The sequence below is a fragment of the Gossypium arboreum genome, chromosome 11 (genome assembly GCF_025698485.1).
Source record: "Gossypium arboreum isolate Shixiya-1 chromosome 11, ASM2569848v2, whole genome shotgun sequence".
Classification (NCBI taxonomy): domain Eukaryota; kingdom Viridiplantae; phylum Streptophyta; class Magnoliopsida; order Malvales; family Malvaceae; genus Gossypium; species Gossypium arboreum.
In genome coordinates this window covers 120,074,506-120,095,861 of record NC_069080.1, presented here as the reverse complement: position 1 = coordinate 120,095,861, position 21,356 = coordinate 120,074,506, and the positions used below count along the sequence as shown (strand labels likewise).

The 21,356-nt window shown below is 31.7% G+C and overlaps 1 protein-coding gene across 1 annotated transcript in view; it reads right to left on the bottom strand.

The window, feature by feature from the left end:
• LOC108473385 (sugar transporter ERD6-like 15) overlaps positions 1–21,356 on the bottom strand; it is a 52,329-nt gene that overhangs the window by 28,841 nt on the left and 2,132 nt on the right. The window contains exons 11-13 of the mRNA XM_053021364.1: positions 21,272–21,356; positions 21,135–21,145; positions 20,987–21,049 (exon numbers count right to left, since the gene is read on the bottom strand). Of these exons, the coding sequence (XP_052877324.1) occupies positions 20,987–21,049; positions 21,135–21,145; positions 21,272–21,356 (159 nt within the window). The remainder of the gene's footprint in view (positions 1–20,986; positions 21,050–21,134; positions 21,146–21,271) is intronic.

The following is a 21,356-nucleotide window of genomic DNA, read 5'->3' as shown; positions in this document are numbered from 1 at the left end:
CATAAAAACACTTAAATAATAATTATATAATATTATTATTATTATTAAATCTTCATTTACTTACCATTAATTCTTTAAATTTCAGGACAAAATCTAGTTAATTAATAATAATCAACGTTATTAGATGATGTTGGAGATGTTACAAACTGGTAGAGCCTGAGAGTTATCTTGATTCATGTAAATAATAGTTGTAACCCAAATTTGTTTCCTCCAACATATACCTCTTTTTTATTTTATATCCCACACAGCTTGACCGAATTTCTAGCTGATAATAAAAATCTATTATTTTAATTATAAAATAGGTAAATATTAATATTTTTAAGTAGTAAAAGGAAGTATATGACTAGTTCAATTCGGTAAAGTATTAATGTTTTTATAATAGTAAATATATTCAGTAGTTGGAATCATGTTAATTATTGTGTACGTTTCTTCATAATAATTATGATGATGGAAAATACTAATTCAATTTTACTTTATTCATAAAAATGTTATCGTATCGATCGAAATTATAAATTCTTCCACTAAATATTAACTCTTTGAAAATTTTGTTTTAAATTGTTAAGTTCCAAATATTTAGTTATCGAGGTTTAATTGTGAGTTATTAAAGCGTAAAATGATAAATAAAAATTCGCAATTTTAATTGGGATTATTCCTAAAGGACCTAATAACTTCTTAATTAGAATTAGAGGATCCATTTAATTAGATGATGAAAAAATTATTAAAGATTGAGATTCCTTACTTTTATTTAAGAGTGGATGAATAGTTTCGTGATTTTGACTAAATGATTGTTGAATCCTTGCGTTGGAATAAATAAAATATAACGAATTTTTATTGGTATGATCTAACCTATTATAAAAAATAAATCATGAACCTGATGGGTTATTTCGTTTTCTAATATGAAAAATATGAGATTTCATTAAATTAACTATTAGGAAATTTCGAATCAGGCCATTAGACCTTACTACAACAAAGGAAGCATAGACCTCTTCGACGGAAAAACTTTTGTTGTCTTGGTCCCAACTCAACATTAAACAAGTTCAACTGTTGCTAAACAGTTTTTGGATATTAAACGGATATCCCCAGAAGGTAAATTTAATGTGAACGGTCAAGCTATTAGTTTATTGGTTTGTTCAATTCAACTGATTTAATCAAAAAATCATTAAAAAAATTTATTTTGTATCCGACTTAGCTTGACCAAATTTCTAGCTGGTAATAGAAACTAGTATTTCTTTTATTTATATTTAATTATAAAATATGTAAATACTAAAATTTTTTAAATAGTAAAATCAACTATCCGACTGGTTCAATTCCTACTGTATTTGATAAAGTATTTTTGTTTTTAATAGTAAATATATTCAGTAGTTTGATTTTATGTATATATCTTTCTTGTTACCACAAAACTGAACAATAAGGAACAGTGAAAAAGAATCCATAAAATACAAAGAAAAAAAATATAGGCCTTTATAAATATAGGCACAGTGAATATGCGGGCGTTTTAGCTCAGCCGGTAGAGTGCTTATGTTTTCTAATTTTTACTACTGTCCGTTATTTCTGCAGTTTTTGCCCTAATCATTTTTATCCCCCTTTTTTTTATATCTATAAAAATGGAAAACACAACTAAAACTCTATGATGTTCGATTAAATAAAACTCTATCATGTTTGGAGGGTAGAAATAAAATTTTAATTTTAATAATTTATATCTTTATAACTTTTAAAAGATTAAATTAAATTTTTATAATTTTAGGGAGGATAAAATATAATTTTACCTTTACTAATTTTAAATTTTAAAATTTTTAAAGGGTAAAACAATAATTTTTCAGTTTAGCGCCCTGCCACCGATTCGCCTCTGGTTTCGACAATTTTAATTAAAATAAAAGAAAAACCGAACTAAAACTTAAAGAAAAACCAACTAATCTTGGGAGAATTTTAATTAAAATAAAAGACAAACCCAACTAAAACCTTGCGATGTTAGGATAATTTTAATTAAAAGGATCAGACGTAAATTGAATGCATGCATAAATTATCAAAATACTTTCATCTTATTATTTATTGTTTTCAGATAAAGTGTTATAATACAAATAAATTTTTATTTGTTTTAATTTAATCATAGCTTTAACCCATCTGGGTTCACTTTCAAGTGTATTATTGATCTATAAATATTCATTCATTTTTTATCAAATCAATTTATTCAAGTTTTGCCCTTTTTTTTTCTTTTTTCCAATGATCAATTTATTCATTTTGTTCCATGTCTTTTCATCTAAAGGCTGAAAAAAGTTGAAGTTGTGGTTGAAGGAACAAATTCCATTGCTCAAACCAATGAAGATTTTATTTGTGTTACCTTTGATTGGTGGCCTGCAAACAAGTGTGATTATGATCAATTTTCGGAGGTCAAGTGGGACTTGTAATTATGATCAATGTCCGTGGGTTAAGTTGGACTTTTTAATTTGGTAATTTTATTTTATATTTTGAGTATATATTGATTAAAGACTATTTATTTACTTAGATGTTTATTAATATGTATTTTATATATATATTCGATTTGTAGGATTTGAAGAACAAGATTCTTGAAAAGGTAGTAAAATGTGAGTATTGGAGTTATTCTAATACATGTGCCTTGTTGTTTTGTTTACTATTTTTTTTTTATATTGATATGAGTAACTTCTAATATGCTAATTAATGTTGGTGAATAAATTATGGTTTCAGCATTTAATCCCTTGAGAATTAGAGTTGTAGGTTTGTTGTAAGATTAACTAGTGTACGATATTCGAAATAATGTTAGAGAATTGCCAATCATTCTAAAAACAAGACAAAGACTTCTTATTTGGTTTTTTTCATTGGATGTCTTGACATGAAGAGATGGGATGAGCTCAATGAACTTTTCAATTAAACATGATATAAATTTATGACATTTTTGAATTTAATTTAATTTTAAAATAATAACTGTGATCTGAGCTATCAATGTTATATTACGTTGCTGAGCCAAAGTTACATTTAGTTTAAATGCTCTTATCAAAAGAAAAGAATCTGAAACTGAAAAGACTTTGGATTGGTGATTGGTATTCACATATTGCTCGAGATTTCATGAGTTATAAAATTTCCAAAGGATATAAAATTGACTATTATGAATTAGGTATTTAATTAATATTAATTTTTTTATGTTTTCAAATTAGATTATATAGGATTGACTTTCACCAAATGTAATTTTCTTTTTCTTTTTAGTGAATGAATTGTGTGGATTTGGAGTTAGTGCTAAGATTGAAGCTAAACAAAATGCAAAAGATATGGCAACACTTACAAATCTTGTAAAAGAGATGTATCCAAATCTTAAAACTCAACCTAAGGTTTTGGGCTCGGGAGGTTTTTATGACAAGAAATGGTTTGATAATTTTTTTGATGCTTCAGGACAAGATGTTGTTGATGGAGTTACACATCATATTTATAATCTTGGTCCCGGTATCTATCTATCTATCAATTAAAATATTTTTTATTAATTTATTATTTTTCCATGATTTCTTTAATTTTATTGATGATTAATGCAGGTAATAACCTAGATGTGGTTCATTTTGCCCAAGATCCATTTTTCTAGACTCAAATTGCTCAAACATTTAAAGATGTCTCAAATGCTATTGAAAAATTTGCACCATGGTCTGGTGCATGGATTAGTGAATTGGGTGGAGCTTGTAATAGTGGTGGCCAATTAGTGCCGTATACATTTGCATTTGGCTTTTGGTAAGTGTTTTTTTAAATAATTTATTAGTTGGTTATTTTTGAGGCCCTATTAAAAATGATTAACTTATGACTCCAACAGGTACTTGGACCAATTGGGAATGACATCGGTTTATAACCAGAAAGTTTATTGCAGACAAGCTTTGATTGGGGGCAATTACGCTCTTCTTAATACTACCACATTCGTTCCTAATCCAGATTATTACGGGTAGCTTTCATATATTTTTCATCGTATTTTTTGTTAATTTCATTTGTTTTAATTTTATTTGTTAAAATATCTTTTATAGTGCGCTTTTGTGGCATAAAGTTATAGGGATTAAAGCTCTTTCCGTCACACATAAGGGTTCTCCATATTTGCGTATATACTCTTATTGTGCTAAAAAGGAGGTAATTTTTATTATTTTGATTGACTCAATTAATTTTAATTTAATTTTTTATTTATTAAATTTTTGTTTGGTTACAGCCCGAGGTTTCTTTCGTTTTCATCAACTTATCGAAAAATACCTCTTTTGAAATTGATCTTTTTCATGATCTAAATCTAAATGGTGGGAGTCTAAATTTTGAATTTAAAGGACATAAAGAGCGAGAAGAATCATTTGACTCCAAAAGATGGAAACATTTTAAGCAGTGTCATATTATTGAACGGAACACCATTGGAACTTTCAGACTCGTTGGAGATACCAAAGTTGAAGCCGAAGCTTGTGAATGGATATGGTACGGTGTTATTCATTGTTACTTAATCTCAATCCAATCTAATATATGAGCCCTAAATTTTGTGTAAGCTCGATTACTTTTTGTAAATAGTTAACCCAAATCGTTTAAAGCTTTGATAACATATTTATATGTAAAAGTTTTAGATTCTCATATATTATTATTTATTTTAAAATTTATTTTAGTTATTTATATGCTTTTTGTTAAAAATTTTAATCTTGGATAACATATTTTTAATGCTTACATTGTTATATCATATTATAATTGATATAACTTTGTGTGATATAAATTGCATAATATATAATATAAAATAATTAATACAAAATTTAAAATGGACCAACTTTGAATATTGAAGGTGAAGACATACCAATATTTTAATCTCGATAAATTTTTTACCAAAGACAATTTTTGAACATAATATTTTTAACGCAATTAGAAATTTGAGAAAGTCTTGACATATGTTTTTTATTGTTTTAATAATAAATTTAGCGCTTTAATGTTTACAAATTCTCTTAATCTAATCCTAAATATAAAAATTTAATAAATTTAGCTCTCAATATTTACAAAACTTATCATTTTAGCTCAAATTCTAAAAAGTTACAATTAGAAGATAGTGGCATTGTCTTTACTGTTTCATTCGGCAAATAGTGAATAGTGTAGTTAAAGTAAAAGGTGGCGGTTTGTAAGACTATGCAGGCGAATACAATGTATACTTTTCTTCAATTAACTCTTCTCATCTTTATAATCCATCTTTATTAACTGTGAGTACCAATTTCAAATGAACAATATTATTTCGAGAAGAACCTTAAGGCAAGGGCAAAGGAGCTCGAGCGTGAGGCGGATCTCGAAGGAAAAGTCCCAAATTGAAAACCAAATCAAAGACGTGTAAGCAATTAGAAAAAAATCATTGGGATTCCAAGCTTTCTAAAACTAGAGAGGTTATTGTCACAAGATGTATATAAACATCAGTTTGAGATAGATCAAAATAGTAAAGAAGAAGAGAGGAGAGGAGAGGAGAGAAAACTAACTACTTGTTTTATTATTTAAGTTCTAATAATCCAAAAGGATCAATCCATTTTATTTATACAAGATTAGTTAATGAATTAGTTAAAGAATTTAGAACTAACAATCAATCCTAACTGAACCTTAGCTAATTCACTAACTAAAATGAACACGATTACAAAACTAACAATGTAACATCCTGAAATAGGGCTTAGACAAAATAGTGATTTCGAGACCACAAATCTGATGTTAAAATATTTTTTTATGATTATTATAAGTTCTAGGATATGAAAATAAGCATCTATTAGTGTTTCATTAAGAAATTCTAAGTATAAGGTGTCCAATTGGAAATTAGGGACCAAATTGAATAAATTACAAAATTGGGGTTCTAGAAGTAATTTGCATGAAATTGCTTTAAATTATAAATTAGAAGGTCTTAAATAGAAATTTTCCCAATTTCTAAGTTTTTGGATGTAACACCCCATACCCGTACTCGAGACCGGTATAGGATACAAGGCATTACCGAAATTTTCAAAATAATTTCAATTAATTTATATCATTTAACATTCATTTTCATGTTTCATGTAACATCCTTTTTATATTATAATTCTCGTATCATATCAAGTATTCTATATGTTAAATCATTGGAGTTTCGATGGATTTTTCAACAGTACACTCAAAGCGTACATTTTCATATTCCATCAATTCATATTCAAAAATAACCCTTAGGACGTTTAATCATCAAGCACTCTCTCGAGTCACATCTCATGTAACTGTAGTGAATCAAGATTACCTTTTCAGGTCAAATCCTACCCACCTTATGTTATCATAAGGAATCATATATCATGTAACCGTAGCGAATCAGGATTACCCTTTTAAGGTCAAATCCTATCCACCTTTGGTTACCATAATGAATCATATATCATATAATTGTAGCAAATCAGGATTACCTTTTTAGGTCAAATCCTATCCGCCTTGAGTTACCATAATGAATCAAGAATAAATCCTATTCACTTTAAATTACCATAGTGAATCAAGAACAAATCCTATCCACTTTGAGGTATTATAGTGAATCAGGAACGAATCCTATCCACTTTATATTCTTGAGAAGGCTTTTGTCAGATTAACTGTCCGGGTTATCTATTTTTGTAACACATTCAGGAACTCTTTCATTTGGGAAATCACCTATATCCATCCAGAACCCAATATTCAAACAGATTTTATCCCTTTCAAGTAGTTTCAAAACATGTATTATTTCTTTCATTTCAACATCCATACATTTCATATATTCAATTCAAACATCATATAAAATACAATATAATATTTAAATTGACATATTTATATGCTCATTCAAGTTATACGAACCTACCTGACTAAATTGTAGAAATACCAAGATTTAGGGGCATTTTGGTAATTTATCATTTTCCCAATTTTCACCCAATCTTAAATTAATAATTTCATTCAATTTATTAATTTAGATAATAAAACAATTCATTCCCTTTCATTTTTGACATTTTTACAAAATTGCCCCCTAAAGTTTTACTTTTATTCAATTTAGTCCTTGAGCCTAAAACATGCAAATTAACCATACTAGCTGAATATTCATATATATTTTCCTTCCCCTCCTCTCCATTCCACATCCTTAATGTATAAAACATGCTTATAAGTAACATTATCTATAATTTCACTATTTACTTATATGTATATTCAAAGCTTGTCAAAGTCACTAAATTATTTTTATCTTAAGATACAGAACTCCAAATTAAGATCCATTAATTTTCCCTGAAACTAGACTCACATATATTCTTACCATAAAATTTTTATAATTTTTGGTTTAGCTAATAAGTACAGTTTATTCTTTAAAGTTACCTCTGTTCTGCTGTCTGACAGTTCCGGCCCTTCTTCACTAAAAATTAATTATATCCTTGTACGAGATTTTAATAATGTTATCATTTGTTTCTATTGAAAATATACTCATTCAGGATTCTAAAAATATAAATTTAAGCCCCTAATTATTTTTCTCCAATTTTTTATGATTTTCCAAAGTCAGAACAGGGGAACCCAAAATCATTCTGACCTTGTCTCATAAAATTTATTATATCTCATAATTTAAAATTTCATTTCTTACATGACTTATTTTATAAGAAAATATACTGAATAAGATTTAATTTCATATTTTTTTCATCCTCTAATTCAATTTTCACAATTTATGGTGATTTTTCAAAGTTAGCCTACTGCTACTGTCCAAAACTGTTTTAGTGCAAGATGTTTATTTACCATGTTTATAACACCCTTATTTTCTTTCTCTACACTATTTCTCATTACTTTCTCTTATTCTCCCTTCACTAACATGTCAAGAACATAGGTCTATATATAAGAAAACTCTACATTAACATCAATTCCATACTTTTACAATAATATCAAACTTAAAAATATATTGAAATCATGATGTTCTTATCTTGTTCTATTGATTTCAATCTTCATCTTGATTTTCTCTCTCCTTCAGCTTCAATTTCTTGAATCTAACTTGATATTCTAACTTCCCATAGTCTCCTTAACATTTTTCTCTCTTGGTAGCTATGGAAATTCTTTTAATTTTTGGGTGAAAATGGTGAATTTTTTATAGAAGGACCAAATTATAAAGAAAGCAAAACTTTCTTTCTTTCTCTCACGTTAGTGCATGGGAAAAATGTCCATCCTCCTCTTTCTTTCATTACATATATATATTAAATAAAATAATAATAAAATAATAAAATATCATTTAAAAATTAATTTAAAGTATTAATAAACTAATATTTATTTAATTTATCTAAAATATCTCCAACATCATCATTGTCTCTAGATTTCTCTCTCCTTCTAATTGACCATATTACCCTTGATTATCTTTTAAAATTCCATCCTTGATTCATAATTTAATTTGGTAAAATTGCAATTTAGTCCCTCATAATTCTTCACTTATTCAATTTGGTCCTAATTCATCCATTTTCCTTAGTTTCTAGATCATTCCACCCTTAAAATATTTGCACTATTGGTCCTTAAAATTTTTATATTTACACTTTAACCCCTCAAGTCTTGAGTATTTACTCTTGTACAAGAAAACTTTTCACACTTTTACAATTTAGTCCTTTTCTGAGTCAAGATATCATAATTTACTTCCCAATGTTGTCATAACTCAAAACTTCCCTTTTTATCACTTATTTCCTTATTTTTCTATATCAAGGATAATAACTTACAATAGAAATTTTCGGGGTATTACATTGGACAAAAATGAGCATGCATAGAAAAAAAAATTAGAAGTTTTGTAAGGAGGGGCATTTTGGTCATTTGGTAATAAACTTAATAAAAAGGGAAAAAGAAAGCCAAAACCAGCCATCTTTTTCTTCCCCATAGCTGCCGAAATTCCTAGAGCTCCATAAGCTAGGGTTTTCAACATTTCAAGCTCAACAGTAAGTGCTCTCTAGCCCCGTTTTTAATATTCTTTATAATTTTGAGATCCTCGTAACATGTTCTATCCATTTCTACCCATATCTCAAGCTAGGGTTCATGTTTGGAAATTTACCCATGCATGAGATGCTTGTGTTTTGATGATTTATGGAGGAATATGAGGGTTTAAAGTATGGTAAACAACTTTTACTAGGTCAGTTTTCATGGAAATGACTTAAATGACCATTTTGTAAAAAGTATAAAATATGTGGTAGAAATGTGAAATAGAAGAAAATATGGGTTGGCATAAGCATGAAAAATATTCGGCTAGGCTTGGGTATTCTAAAAGTTTCATGCATTTCATTATACGAGCCTAGGGACTAATTTGTAAAAATGTGAAATGATGAGGGCAAAATGGGCATCTTGCCCGGGGGTAAAATTTAGGTCCAAAATGAATAGTATGAGGTATTAATAATTTATTTTTACTAATATGACCCCGAGGAACCAATTTCGGAGGTTGACCGTGAAAAACGAAAGGCTTTGGAATAACCGAAATACGAAACCGAAGCAATTACCAGGTAAGTTCGTGTGACTCGAAGTAAACTTTAAATATACTTGAAAATGCATATTCTTAAATGTATGTTAATTTATATATTGATTGCATGACAATCCATGAAATGTGGTAGTGTGAAATGAAAAAGATGACAATTGTCCCGGTTGAATGAAAAAGGGAGATTCGATGGGTAAATTCTTGTTTACATGACATGAGATCCTGCATGTGTTACAGAAGCGGATTTAGCCCGGACGGGTAATCTGATGATCTCAGTATAATAAGGATCCAGCCCAGACGGGTGTTCCTTAAGTGATCGAACCTCCTGATGAATATATGAGCATTGTGGATTAGCCCGGATGGGTAATACGATTAAGGACTGAAATCAGCCTGGATTGGCATTTTAGATCCGAGCATATTAGAGTAATTTTCGTTGTAAGGGATTTAGCCTAGAATGGTAATACTCCTTGAATTTATGTTATGAGGGATTTAACCTAGATTGGTAATCCCGCAGTAAGAGTGAGGTTCACGAGAGTGTATATTTAAAATGGTCACTAGCATGACTTGACGGTAAATGGGATACCCATCGAGATTTCTGAGAAATTCAACGGGACTATAGTAAGACAAGATAATGAAAATGTTTGAATTAATGAGCTTACCAAGATTAATGCTATATTGCTTGAGAGGAAACTAACTTGATGATTGAGTGTACGTGATAGGGAATTTATACTATGCATGTTTGGCATGAATATCTTTTATGGTTGTATGCTAAATAACCGGTAAATTACTTTTTGTTATTCGAACTTACTAAGCATGTTAATGCTTACCCCCTTTCCTTTCCCTGTTTTACAGAGCTCGTGAATTCGTGAAGATTGGAAGACGATTGGAGTATTATCAGCACTATCAGCTTATCTTGCTTTGGTATATAGATACCTTTACTTTGTTACAATGGCATGTATAAGCTTTTGGTTATTTTTTTATATGTGTCATTGGTTAGCCAATGTAAGGGCTTGAATGATATACCTATTCATTTTGTATATGACCATAAGACATGGCTCCTTTTGATGTAGGTTGTAACTTACTAATTGTGCATGTTGGTGTTTAAATTTTCATGAGATGGTTAAATGTGGTATATCATGAATGGACATGTGGAATGTGGCCAAATCACTCGAAGATGGTTCGGTCATAATTGCAAATGAGTTATAAAATGAGCCAAGTCTAAATGTGTTTGATGATATGGTAATCCTTAATACAAAGAGGATGATCTAGCATGTATAAAACCAATGAGATGAGGTTAACATGTAATAGACCATTGAAGGTAGTCATTGGGCATATTTAGGCCCTGTTGAATACCATAGAAGTTCACAGATGTGTGTGGAAGTTGAGGGTGACCATTGACTTGGATTGTAGCCTCCAAAAAGGTCCACACGGGTAGACACACGGGCGTGTGTCTAGGCCGTGTGTGACACACGGTCAGTTTCCATGGGCGTGTGGTACGGCCGTGTGTCCCCTGCACCTAAAGTTTTTAGGTCAGCATGTATGGTAGTAAACACACGGGCAGAGATACGGTCATGTATCTCAATCGTGTGGAGGACACGACCTAGCACACGGGCGTATGTCTTGGCCGTGTGCCCCTAAATGCATGATGATGTCATAAACAGAATGCTTAGTTTTTTAGACACGGGTGACGACACGGACGTGTCTAGGTCGTGTGAAGGACACGGGCGTGTGTTCGGCCATGTGAAAACCCCTGTAGGTTCGAAATGGAAAATAAATTCAATTAATTCTACACGGGTAAAGGACATGGGCGTGTCCCAAGCACACGGGCGTACGCATTGCCTCTACATGGGCGTGTAAAGCTTAAACCTAGAAATTTTCCTAAGATTTTCTTAAGCTCTCGGTATAGTCTTGAACCATTCTTAATGAATGTTTTAGGTCTCGTAGTCCCATAATAGGGACACTACTAATATGTTTGATTGGTTTTAATTTGGAACGAAATTTTATAGCCTGTGATTTTCCAGAAATGTCATGTTTGTGTACGGTAATGCCCCGTACGTTGTCACGGTCTCAGGTACGGGTAAGGGGTGTTACAAAAAAACTAACTTAACAAAACTAACTAACAGCTAACTTTTAACCGGCTGAAGCAACTATACAACTTCAATAGCTTAACCACTTCTATACCTTAATATTCACCCAACTGGTTGCTTTTTTGCAACTTTTCATATCTACTAACATCTGCTATATGATCTTGTACTAGGACATGACCAACAGTTAATGTGGAGCCCCAAACTTGGTCAGGACGACCTAACTCAAATTTTAAATGTCACATTATCCACCGACGTGACTCTCCATAAAAAGCATTACATAACACATCAACCAACCACGCACACCACGCATTTGCAACTTTTATGATAATAAAAATAAACTTAATAACATGCCTTTCTAGTCATATCATAAAAAACAAGCACAATAGTTTAGGTTTAAGTCACCTGCGAACCACCTACTGAAAATCCAACAGGTCGTGACTTATCCGCCGCTCCTAGCTCGCAAACAGGTCTTGGGAACCCCTAGTTTGGCAAACCCCTAACACTGGCGAGCATGGATGCACATCTCTTTTTGTACTGCTAGACTAACTAATCGAAGAGACATACACGCACTCCCCACTTTGAGGTACTCATTTTCTTTGGCAAACCCAACTTCCTTGTTGAACTGACCTACATTGGCGAACTCATTAACTCAGTGTAACCACCATCACGGACGAACTTAACGATTAATGAACTTCCTATTGATTGGCGTACTCATCATAGTTTGACGATCCCTATTGGTGAGCTCCTAAGTGGTGAACTCTCATGGTTTTGACGAACCCTCACCTTAGTGAACACACATTTGTTTAGCGAATCCACTAATGGCGAACACTAGCCTTGGTGAACTCAAGGTTTTTAGCGAATCCACCCTTAATGGTATACACTATAGTATGCCAATGACCTACTCTCTTGTGACTCATGGCTCGCACTATGCTTCATTGGTCCGCAGGTTCTGATTAACAAGTTATTACCCTTATTTCATGCATAATAAGTAATCAATTTATTTCAACATACAAAAGGCCTAATGGCGTATCTTAGCTCTTGACAATCTCCCTCGGCTGCATAAACTCGTTAGTTTATCGAATTAATAGCAACCAACATGTATAAAAATTTCAGTCATTCAATCACTCAACAAGCATTTATAAGAGTCCAAAATTTGAAGTTAAACCGTCTGTAATATCTGTTTACAACCCGTAAAAAATTGTTTGAAAGTCTAAGTCTAATTCTAAACCCATAAGATAGTCTCACATTGGCTTTCACTTTATGGTTTGAAAATAGGTCACATACTCGGAAGTATTTTCCTTGAAATGGATCACTGGGTTGCCACACTTCACCACAGTTCTACTAGCTACTTATCTGCAAGGTATATAAGGAGTATGAGCTTATTAAAGCTCATTGAGCGCTCATGCATATAAGACATATAAACACTCCAACATGTTAATAATTAATCATTTTACAATAGTTCACGTTATATACAATAGTCATGCACATTGTGGTGATATAGTGGCAACTTGTGATTGTGAAACATATAAGTGGACTCTATTATCATACATTGGATAAACGAATCTCCTTATAGCGCATCGCTTTTTACTCAAAGAGCCTTACGCATCTCCGATATAAGTGTAGCACAAATGCTCACACTCCCTAAAACACTTTATGACTCATAGAGCTTTACGTTTCTTCGGTTAATGGAGCTATGCTCTACATTCCTTTATCTCTCCAATATATCTCTGGGCCACAATGCCCATCATAATTATAAGGGTGAGTAATCACAAACTATGGCATGCCAAATATATCCAATGGTTCCTAGAGATCACAATGGCAACATATAATTTTTAACACATTCACAATGTGCAAATAAGATAAGGATCACAATACTACTGAGCTCGCACATAACAATTTGTTTTAATAGCACAATTTGCATTTAGTGGTGCTCGTATATCTACAGGGCTCACAACACACATATAGGTTCACAATAACATCTTGTTCACATTATGATATAGTGCTTGCATACATTTAAAGCTTGCATAAAAATTAGGGCTTGTATACAGTATATGGGTTCACACAAATCATATAGTTCATGCATAACATGGGGTTTGCATATGTATGTAGGCTCGCATAAAACATTAGGCTCGTACATACATGCCCGCACACATTAAGGTAGTAAGGTTTGCAAAGTTCAGGTGATAGGGCTCGCATAGAATTTAAATAGGCTTCGCATTTCATTAACAGGGTTCACTTGTTGAATAGAAAGGTTCACATGTTTCACATAATTTTATGCTGCACTTATGGGATATGTAAATACTTTGTGAGTCATTCTAAGGTATTATTAGGAGATCTGCTTATCCAATAGAAAATATTTTGTTTATGAAATCATGTTTTCTGAAGGACAATGTTTTATAGTATAAGCTATCTGACAGTAAGTATTAGCGAACTAGGTTTCATATAAGTATGGCGAACCCAGTTCGCAATTTAATAATTTGCCAAAGTCCTTATTTAACTTATGTTTTATGCTACAATGTGATATTCTTTCTTGTATATTCACTGAGTTTGCAAGAGCTCACCCATTCCTTTCTAAACACTGCGAAAAATTAGATCGCAAGGTAAACAATGGCGAGGCAAATGATCATATAATAAGTTAAACTTGACCCTATAATAAGATTCGAGTATAGTGTGTCACTACTTAAAATCAAACTAACTTTAAAATATTTTGGTGGAAGCTTTATATAATAATTAGAACTTATAGATATAAAACATATGTTAGTTGTTTCTTTACTAAAGTTTGAATGAAATCATCAACAGTTTAAAAATAACGTACAAGCCATATGTTGTTTAAGCTTAGATATAATAACTTCATTAAACAAAACATGATACTTCAAGTCCTAACTTTGATATTAAATAAAGATGTTTTAAAAACATGGTCTTATCCAAACAGATGTTATTTATACAAGTAATTTCCAAAATACATTTATACCCCACTCCCACGAGTTATGCGTGATATCGAACAAAACATTCAACTCACAATAGTAGCAGCACTCTGGCGTCGTTCTTCTAATAAAATCTTCCTTTAATCAGCAAGCTTGAGAAGGAAAAGATAACAAAGTAAGTGATTCGTGGTGGAAAATTTTTTCGGAGTTTAAGGTAGAAAACCCAAATCTGTTTTATTTACTTAAGTGATTTTTTAGTTTCACGTTAGAAATGATTAACTACTGACGAATTTAGCAAAAATTAAGACGAACTCAGAACCAAATTACAAACTCAAAAGATCAAAAACATTTCTACACTATCACAAAACAATCCAAGCTTTTATACACCGTTTGGTCCTAAGTTAGAGCCTTACTTGAAAAAACTAAGATAAAACCAAGAGGTGAGTTATAAAGCCCAGTGTATAACCAATATCAATTACGATTAACATAACATTATATATAAGTCAGAGTAACACAGAAAACTTAATAGTGAGTATAAGACCAGAACGAAATAGATCAGAGTATCACGGAGGTTTCAACCATGCTAATACAATAGAACAAAAAAACCTAAATAGAACATGACAGAGCAGAACATAACATAATAAAACAGAGCAGAGTAGAACTGAACAGAGCTATGCGAAGGATGTATGTTTATACAAATGCAGTATTTTTGAAAACAAATCAGAATGCAGATTTATCATAAAATATCCTACCCAACTCCGCTACAAACAAAAATAGAGTTCCCCCAAGACTCGTCCAACCAAATCACACCAATAGATAATTGTAGACAATGCCACTAGAATTTTGCAATTAAAACTATCAGATCAAATATATGTGAACAAGCCCCTACATTGCACGAAGTTGCCAGAATAGAATCATGGATAAACTACCAGATAATACAGATCATCAAACTGCCATAAACTTCCCACTTTCATATCATCCCAAGTCCCATGAAATGTGTCATGGCATGCATATATAAAAGCAGAGTGATAAGCATGTAAGTCATGCTATCGTACAGTAATAGAGTCAGTAAGTTATAAAACAAATTATCAAAACTTAACAAATAATATCATATTTTCCATGAAGTCATATTCATGATTATAAATCAGAATCAGTACTAATCAATTAAACATATTCAGATATCACATATTCTTAAGCAACAAAGTAACGTAGAGGCATACCATCAAACTTAATAGAATACAAATCGTACCTAGATAGTTCGTATATATTAAACAAGAGCACATTACATTCTGACAGACCCTACTTACTTAGGTTCAAACATAGCAAATATACGTACAGATCACAAGTTGTTCATCATTAGATGATCAGATATCAAGTTATATAACCTAATTCAGATCGTACAAACCTTACAGTAGGCCTATATTCATTTCAAACAATGTTTCTGGCCTGAGGGAAAAATCTCAAATACTGGCCCACACACTTATGTGGTTTCACACAGCCTGAAAAGCTGACCCGTGTGACTCCACATGGTATGGAACAAGCCTGTGTCACTTTCTCGTGTGGTCCTAATTCGCAAACAGTGAGTTACATAGCTTGAACACATGCCCGTGTCATTGGCCCGTGTGAACCCTGCACAACAATAACAACACATAGTATGGGCACATACCCATGTGCCTCCAATTTTTGTGAACAGTGAGTTACACAGTCAGACACACACATTCGTATGGCTTCGACAGTCTCATTTTTCGACAATTAAAATTTGAAGAAAAAGAGGTTTTCAATTCCCACCTAATACGGCTTTGATCTAGAAGCAATAGAGATGATTCTCGAACATAAAAATAATGTTACAATGACTAAATCAGACGAATAAACTAAACAAAACACTTGAATTAACATCTAAACAGAAGTACATCGAAGAACTTCGACACCAAATCTCAAACAGAGTTAGACGCTTACCTTTACTTGTAAACTGAAACACGAAACTTAAATCATTAGAGAAACGTCACTCTCAAGATCTTTGCCTAACAAAACTTATACGAATAAGAAACTTACTCCTTAAAAAAGGAAACATAACTTCGTTTATCACAACTCAAACAAACTAACTTGAGAGAGGACACTTACAATTCGGTTGAAGATTAATAGCACAAGGGAATTTGGCATAACAGTTCAAAAAGATTCAAATAACATATCAATGGAATGAGGGAAAAGAAAAATATAATTGGAGTGAAGAGAAACAAAAACAAAAGAAGGGAAGAATGAACATTTTGAAGAAAAAGAATGGGGAAGGAAGTTAATCAACCTTTTAAAGAAAATAACAAAACTAGTTTACAGAATATCATAAAAATATTTTCCCCATTGCGTACGCAAAAATTTGAACACAAGACCAATGGTATATATAAACTTAACCATTGAGCCAGCAGGCTTATTCTTAACATCAATTGATCTAAAATAACTTATAACCCATATGTCCAAAGCCAAGAGTTTAATAAAAAACAGAAAAATTTCAAGAAATATGATTCGAACCCATAACCTCACATGTATTGCTAGAACACTTAACCACTGAACCAAATCTATTTACTTGTTCAAAACTTCCAAAATCTCAACTCAAAATCGAGACATGACTACTCTTGATTTCATAACTCAATTTCTTCCAACCCGATTTTTGGGATTTTACAAATTGGTATTTATATGATAAGCTAATTGGTGAACTTCAATTGATGATTTTGGCATTTAGTAATTGGTGTTGATTTGGTGAATGTACAAGTATGAGAAGTTAGTTTTTTTTAAGTTTGGATGGTTGATGTTTATGTTTGAATGGTAGTGCCAATAAGGGTATATTGGTTAGACACTTAGGTTGAATGTGATTTGGTATGTTGACAAGTTTTGGTACATTTTATGTAGGTTGTTGGCTGAAAATTTCATGATTTGTGGTATAAGTAATTTAGGTTGAAATTGCTTGTTTTAGAAGGTACTTTCACACATATACAGCTTGCGACACAATCTGCCACAAGGGCGTGTGTCTCACACGGTTGCATGACATGACCATGTGGCCTGTTTAATTTTGGTACAGGTTTGTCCACACGGCAACATTTAGTTGCACGGCCTAAGCACATGATTGTGTGTATCGAGAGTTCACGGTTTAATTTTATTACATGGTTAGACACACGACCATGTTATGGGATCACATGGTCTTAACCTTGTTACACGACCATGTGACCTTAAGACCGTGTAACCCCTATTTTCACTTTTCACTTGAATTTTTGTAAAAGTTTCAAATTAGTCTAGATTTGTTTCCATGCTGTTTTAATAGCTTCTTGTGCTTCATTAAGGCTTGAATATGATGGATTATCATTGAAATATTGTAATTACATTACGTTAAGAGGTGTTTAATCATTTATGTTGAGATAGTGAATAACGTTGATGTTTTACAGTTGTAATACCTTATAGCTTGAGTCAGGTGATCAAACCAGGTATAGAGTGTTACATGCGGACCCTTATGTTTGAAAATGAAATATTATGCCCCGAGATGTGATTGGATTTGTAAAAACTATTAGTACAAATCTCCGGTGAGGAAAATCTCGAACACACGAACGAAACTCGAATAGAAGAAGAAATAGGACAAGGCTCCAAGGCATGTATCAAGCCACTATCTTTAATGTTATATTCACCCCCACCTATCTTCGGTGTGCAAGCGAGTTCCAAGCAAATTAACCTCGAGGAAACAATGAAGCCAATGACTATTTGCGTTTTGCACTGATGAGAATAGCCCACTACACACTGAGCAATGTATGACAAGAAACTCAATTTCTATAAAGGATTTCTGCAGTAATACTTTATAGAATAATCTAATAATATTAGAAAATGAAGGAAGGAAAGAAAGAATATTAGAATTTGTTGGTATGATTTCCAAATGAAATCTCATTCCTATTTATAGGAATTTTCATGTCTCTTCATAGAGACATCTTTCATCAATAGGTGTCTTTCTAAATAATAATGTCTTTAAAATAAACACATAATTATTCATTTGATTATAACTATTCAAATAATATTATTTAAATAGTTATAATTCTTTTTAAAAATAAAATAATATAATCTTTTGATTAATTATACCCATTTATTTATAGTTATTGGAACACTATAAATATTTAAAATGTTCCAACAAAAACTTAGTGTTTTCATATTGTTAATTCATTTTTTTTTCTATTTCCTTATGTGCTGCCATGTAAAGTTGTTAATTTAGTGAAGTATGTTCGCATGATTTCGCTGTTTTGAACCCAAAAGCCTGCAAAGTGAGTTTGCGAGCTTGAGTTGTCTTATTTTTGTGCATATTTTACCTTTTTTTTAAACATATTTATGAATCCTCAATTATGAATGAGAAAAAGTAACTTTTTTTTTTTTATTCGAAACCCCCCACAAGTATGTGAACCCTTATTTGTATGTGACCTGGTTAAAAGAGTTTTGCTGTAAGTACTTTTTTGTCATTCCGCTGCACATTAATAACTTAAGCACATTCTATGTTGTTATCTGCTGGTGTGTTAGAAGTTAGATTGGGAGTTAATATAGAGTTACTTAGGAGGTTAATATGGTGTTCCATAACTTTGGTTCGACAATCAAACCAAGTATAAGGTATTACAATTAATTCATAAATTTATTCTATATAACATAAAAAAATGTATGCAACAAAATGAAACAACTAATTTACTTGTATTATAATCAAATAACGAACAACACTTGTAATTTATAACCATAGAATATTTATTGTTTTAACATTAATCTTAAAGCATATATCAACGCGATATACCACTATTCTTTCTTTATATATTAAATTCTTATAAGAAAGGCATGATATAAAAGTCTTAAAATTATTAGAAAAATAAATAATAAAATTGAAACCAGAAGAAGAATAAAAATAAAAATTTAAGATATAATGGCTTTGAGGCATGAACACTTCTAAGATGAAAAAGAAAAAGAAAAAGAAAAGAAAAAGAAAAAAGAACCTTGAACATTCCAAACAGAATAGTAAAAATTGACTCATTTATCTAGAGATCTAATGAGTATATTTTTCATGATATACTCTCTCATAAAAATATATCTTTTGATGAGAGACTTTTGAATTGTGTAATTTTACAATACAACTTTAAATCAAATTATACCTACAAAAGTTGTCTTTATAATCCAATTATTTGATCAATAATTATAAATTATTAGTTAGTAATAAAATATTATTATTACCAACATCAGTGTCTAGTAACACCAGCAGCTAGAGTGATCAATATTTAAATCAAATTGCTATTTCAATCTGAAGAATGAGTAATTGATGCTCGTATTTCCTCCAGTGTTCGTCCTTTAGTCTCGGGTACCATTGTCGCTGTTAGGATGAAATTTGCAAAGCTAAAGGCTGAAAATATAAAGAATATTCCTGAAACAATGGCAAAAAAAAAAAAAAAATGCAGTGGTTGTTAAGGTCAAAAAGCTTGAGAAATATTATGAAAAAAATGAATAAGGCATCAATCACCTGTTGAGCTCCATTCAATTAGGAAGTTGAAGTAGTATGCGACAACCCAACCAGTGAAATTTCCCATAAAATTACAGATGCTTCCTGCTGAACCTTTTACATTTATTGGAAATAACTGTGGCAGAAGTAAATATATTTCAATATTATGCAAAAATGGATGACCGAATAAGTAAACAAAGGCCAACACCTATGTTACTTAGAGTGAAGTGTGAGTGTCGGATGTTGATATGTATCCGACGTAGGTATACTCAAATTTTAGTAGTTTTTTTCATTTATTTGAAAGGCTTTTGGTATCCTCATACCCATGTCTGTATATGGTTGGACACAGGTGTCGAATATGGTTACTTTAAGAAAAATGAAGAGTTGGAGCAACACAGAACACAATTTACAGACCTCTGATAGTAATAGCAATGGTAGTACTCCGCCAAGTGCATATGAGCCCATGTACATCTGAAAGCATTATTCAATATTTAGAATTGCTAAAGGAGAAGGGGAGAAAAACAGAATGGAAGGTGAAAATGGATGACTTGCCAATAAGCCAATGAATGCCAAAATAGGACTACCTTGATCCCACCAATTAAAATCCTGCTCAATATTGATCATTGTATCTGATATGTTAGGACATAGTGAAATGCAGTAATAATACCATCTGGGGGCAAATAAAGGCACATTTTTAGTTATAATGACCGGGCTTCGAATGTTTCTCCTGCATCATTGCACGATATCCCCTTGCTTACGCTTACATTGATTCAAACTGAGGGAGAGGTCATAGGTACTTGTGAGGGAAATAGAACTATCTTAAGGGATAATACCTTTGATGTAAGCATACGCGAGGGTGATGAAACAAATCTTGCCACGTGCAGTGACGAGGAGGAGATATCCGAATCCTGGTCATCACATTAATACCTTTAAGAAGAATGATACTCCTGTGAGGAAGCTACTAAAGCATAATCCAGCTGATGAAACCTGATGGACACAGTTAAATCATCGTTCAGTAACAATGCATTTTACTTGGCAGATCATTACAAAAAGTTTATCCTTGGCTAACCAGTAGGAGTGGCCGTCTTCCTAATTTATCAATTAAGGTTGCACCCAAAATACCAATTACAGTCTGCAAAACAGAACATTTCTTTAGTTACTGAGACATCATCCCATCAATGGAGAATTTTGCTATCCAAAATGACAGTGAAGCAAACCTGAGTAGCAGCTAGTGTGATGAGCCCAACCATGCTAGATACACTTTTCAGTTGTCACAAAATAGAACTTAATATAGTTGAACTATTCATAAATTTTCTTGAAGTTCTATGGAGATTGTTAAGACCAGTAATATTACCAGCTGAGACAAAAATAGCACCAGAATAATATGTAAGTGCATTGATTCCTCCCAAATTCATCAGGACCAACACTCCAGCAACAGT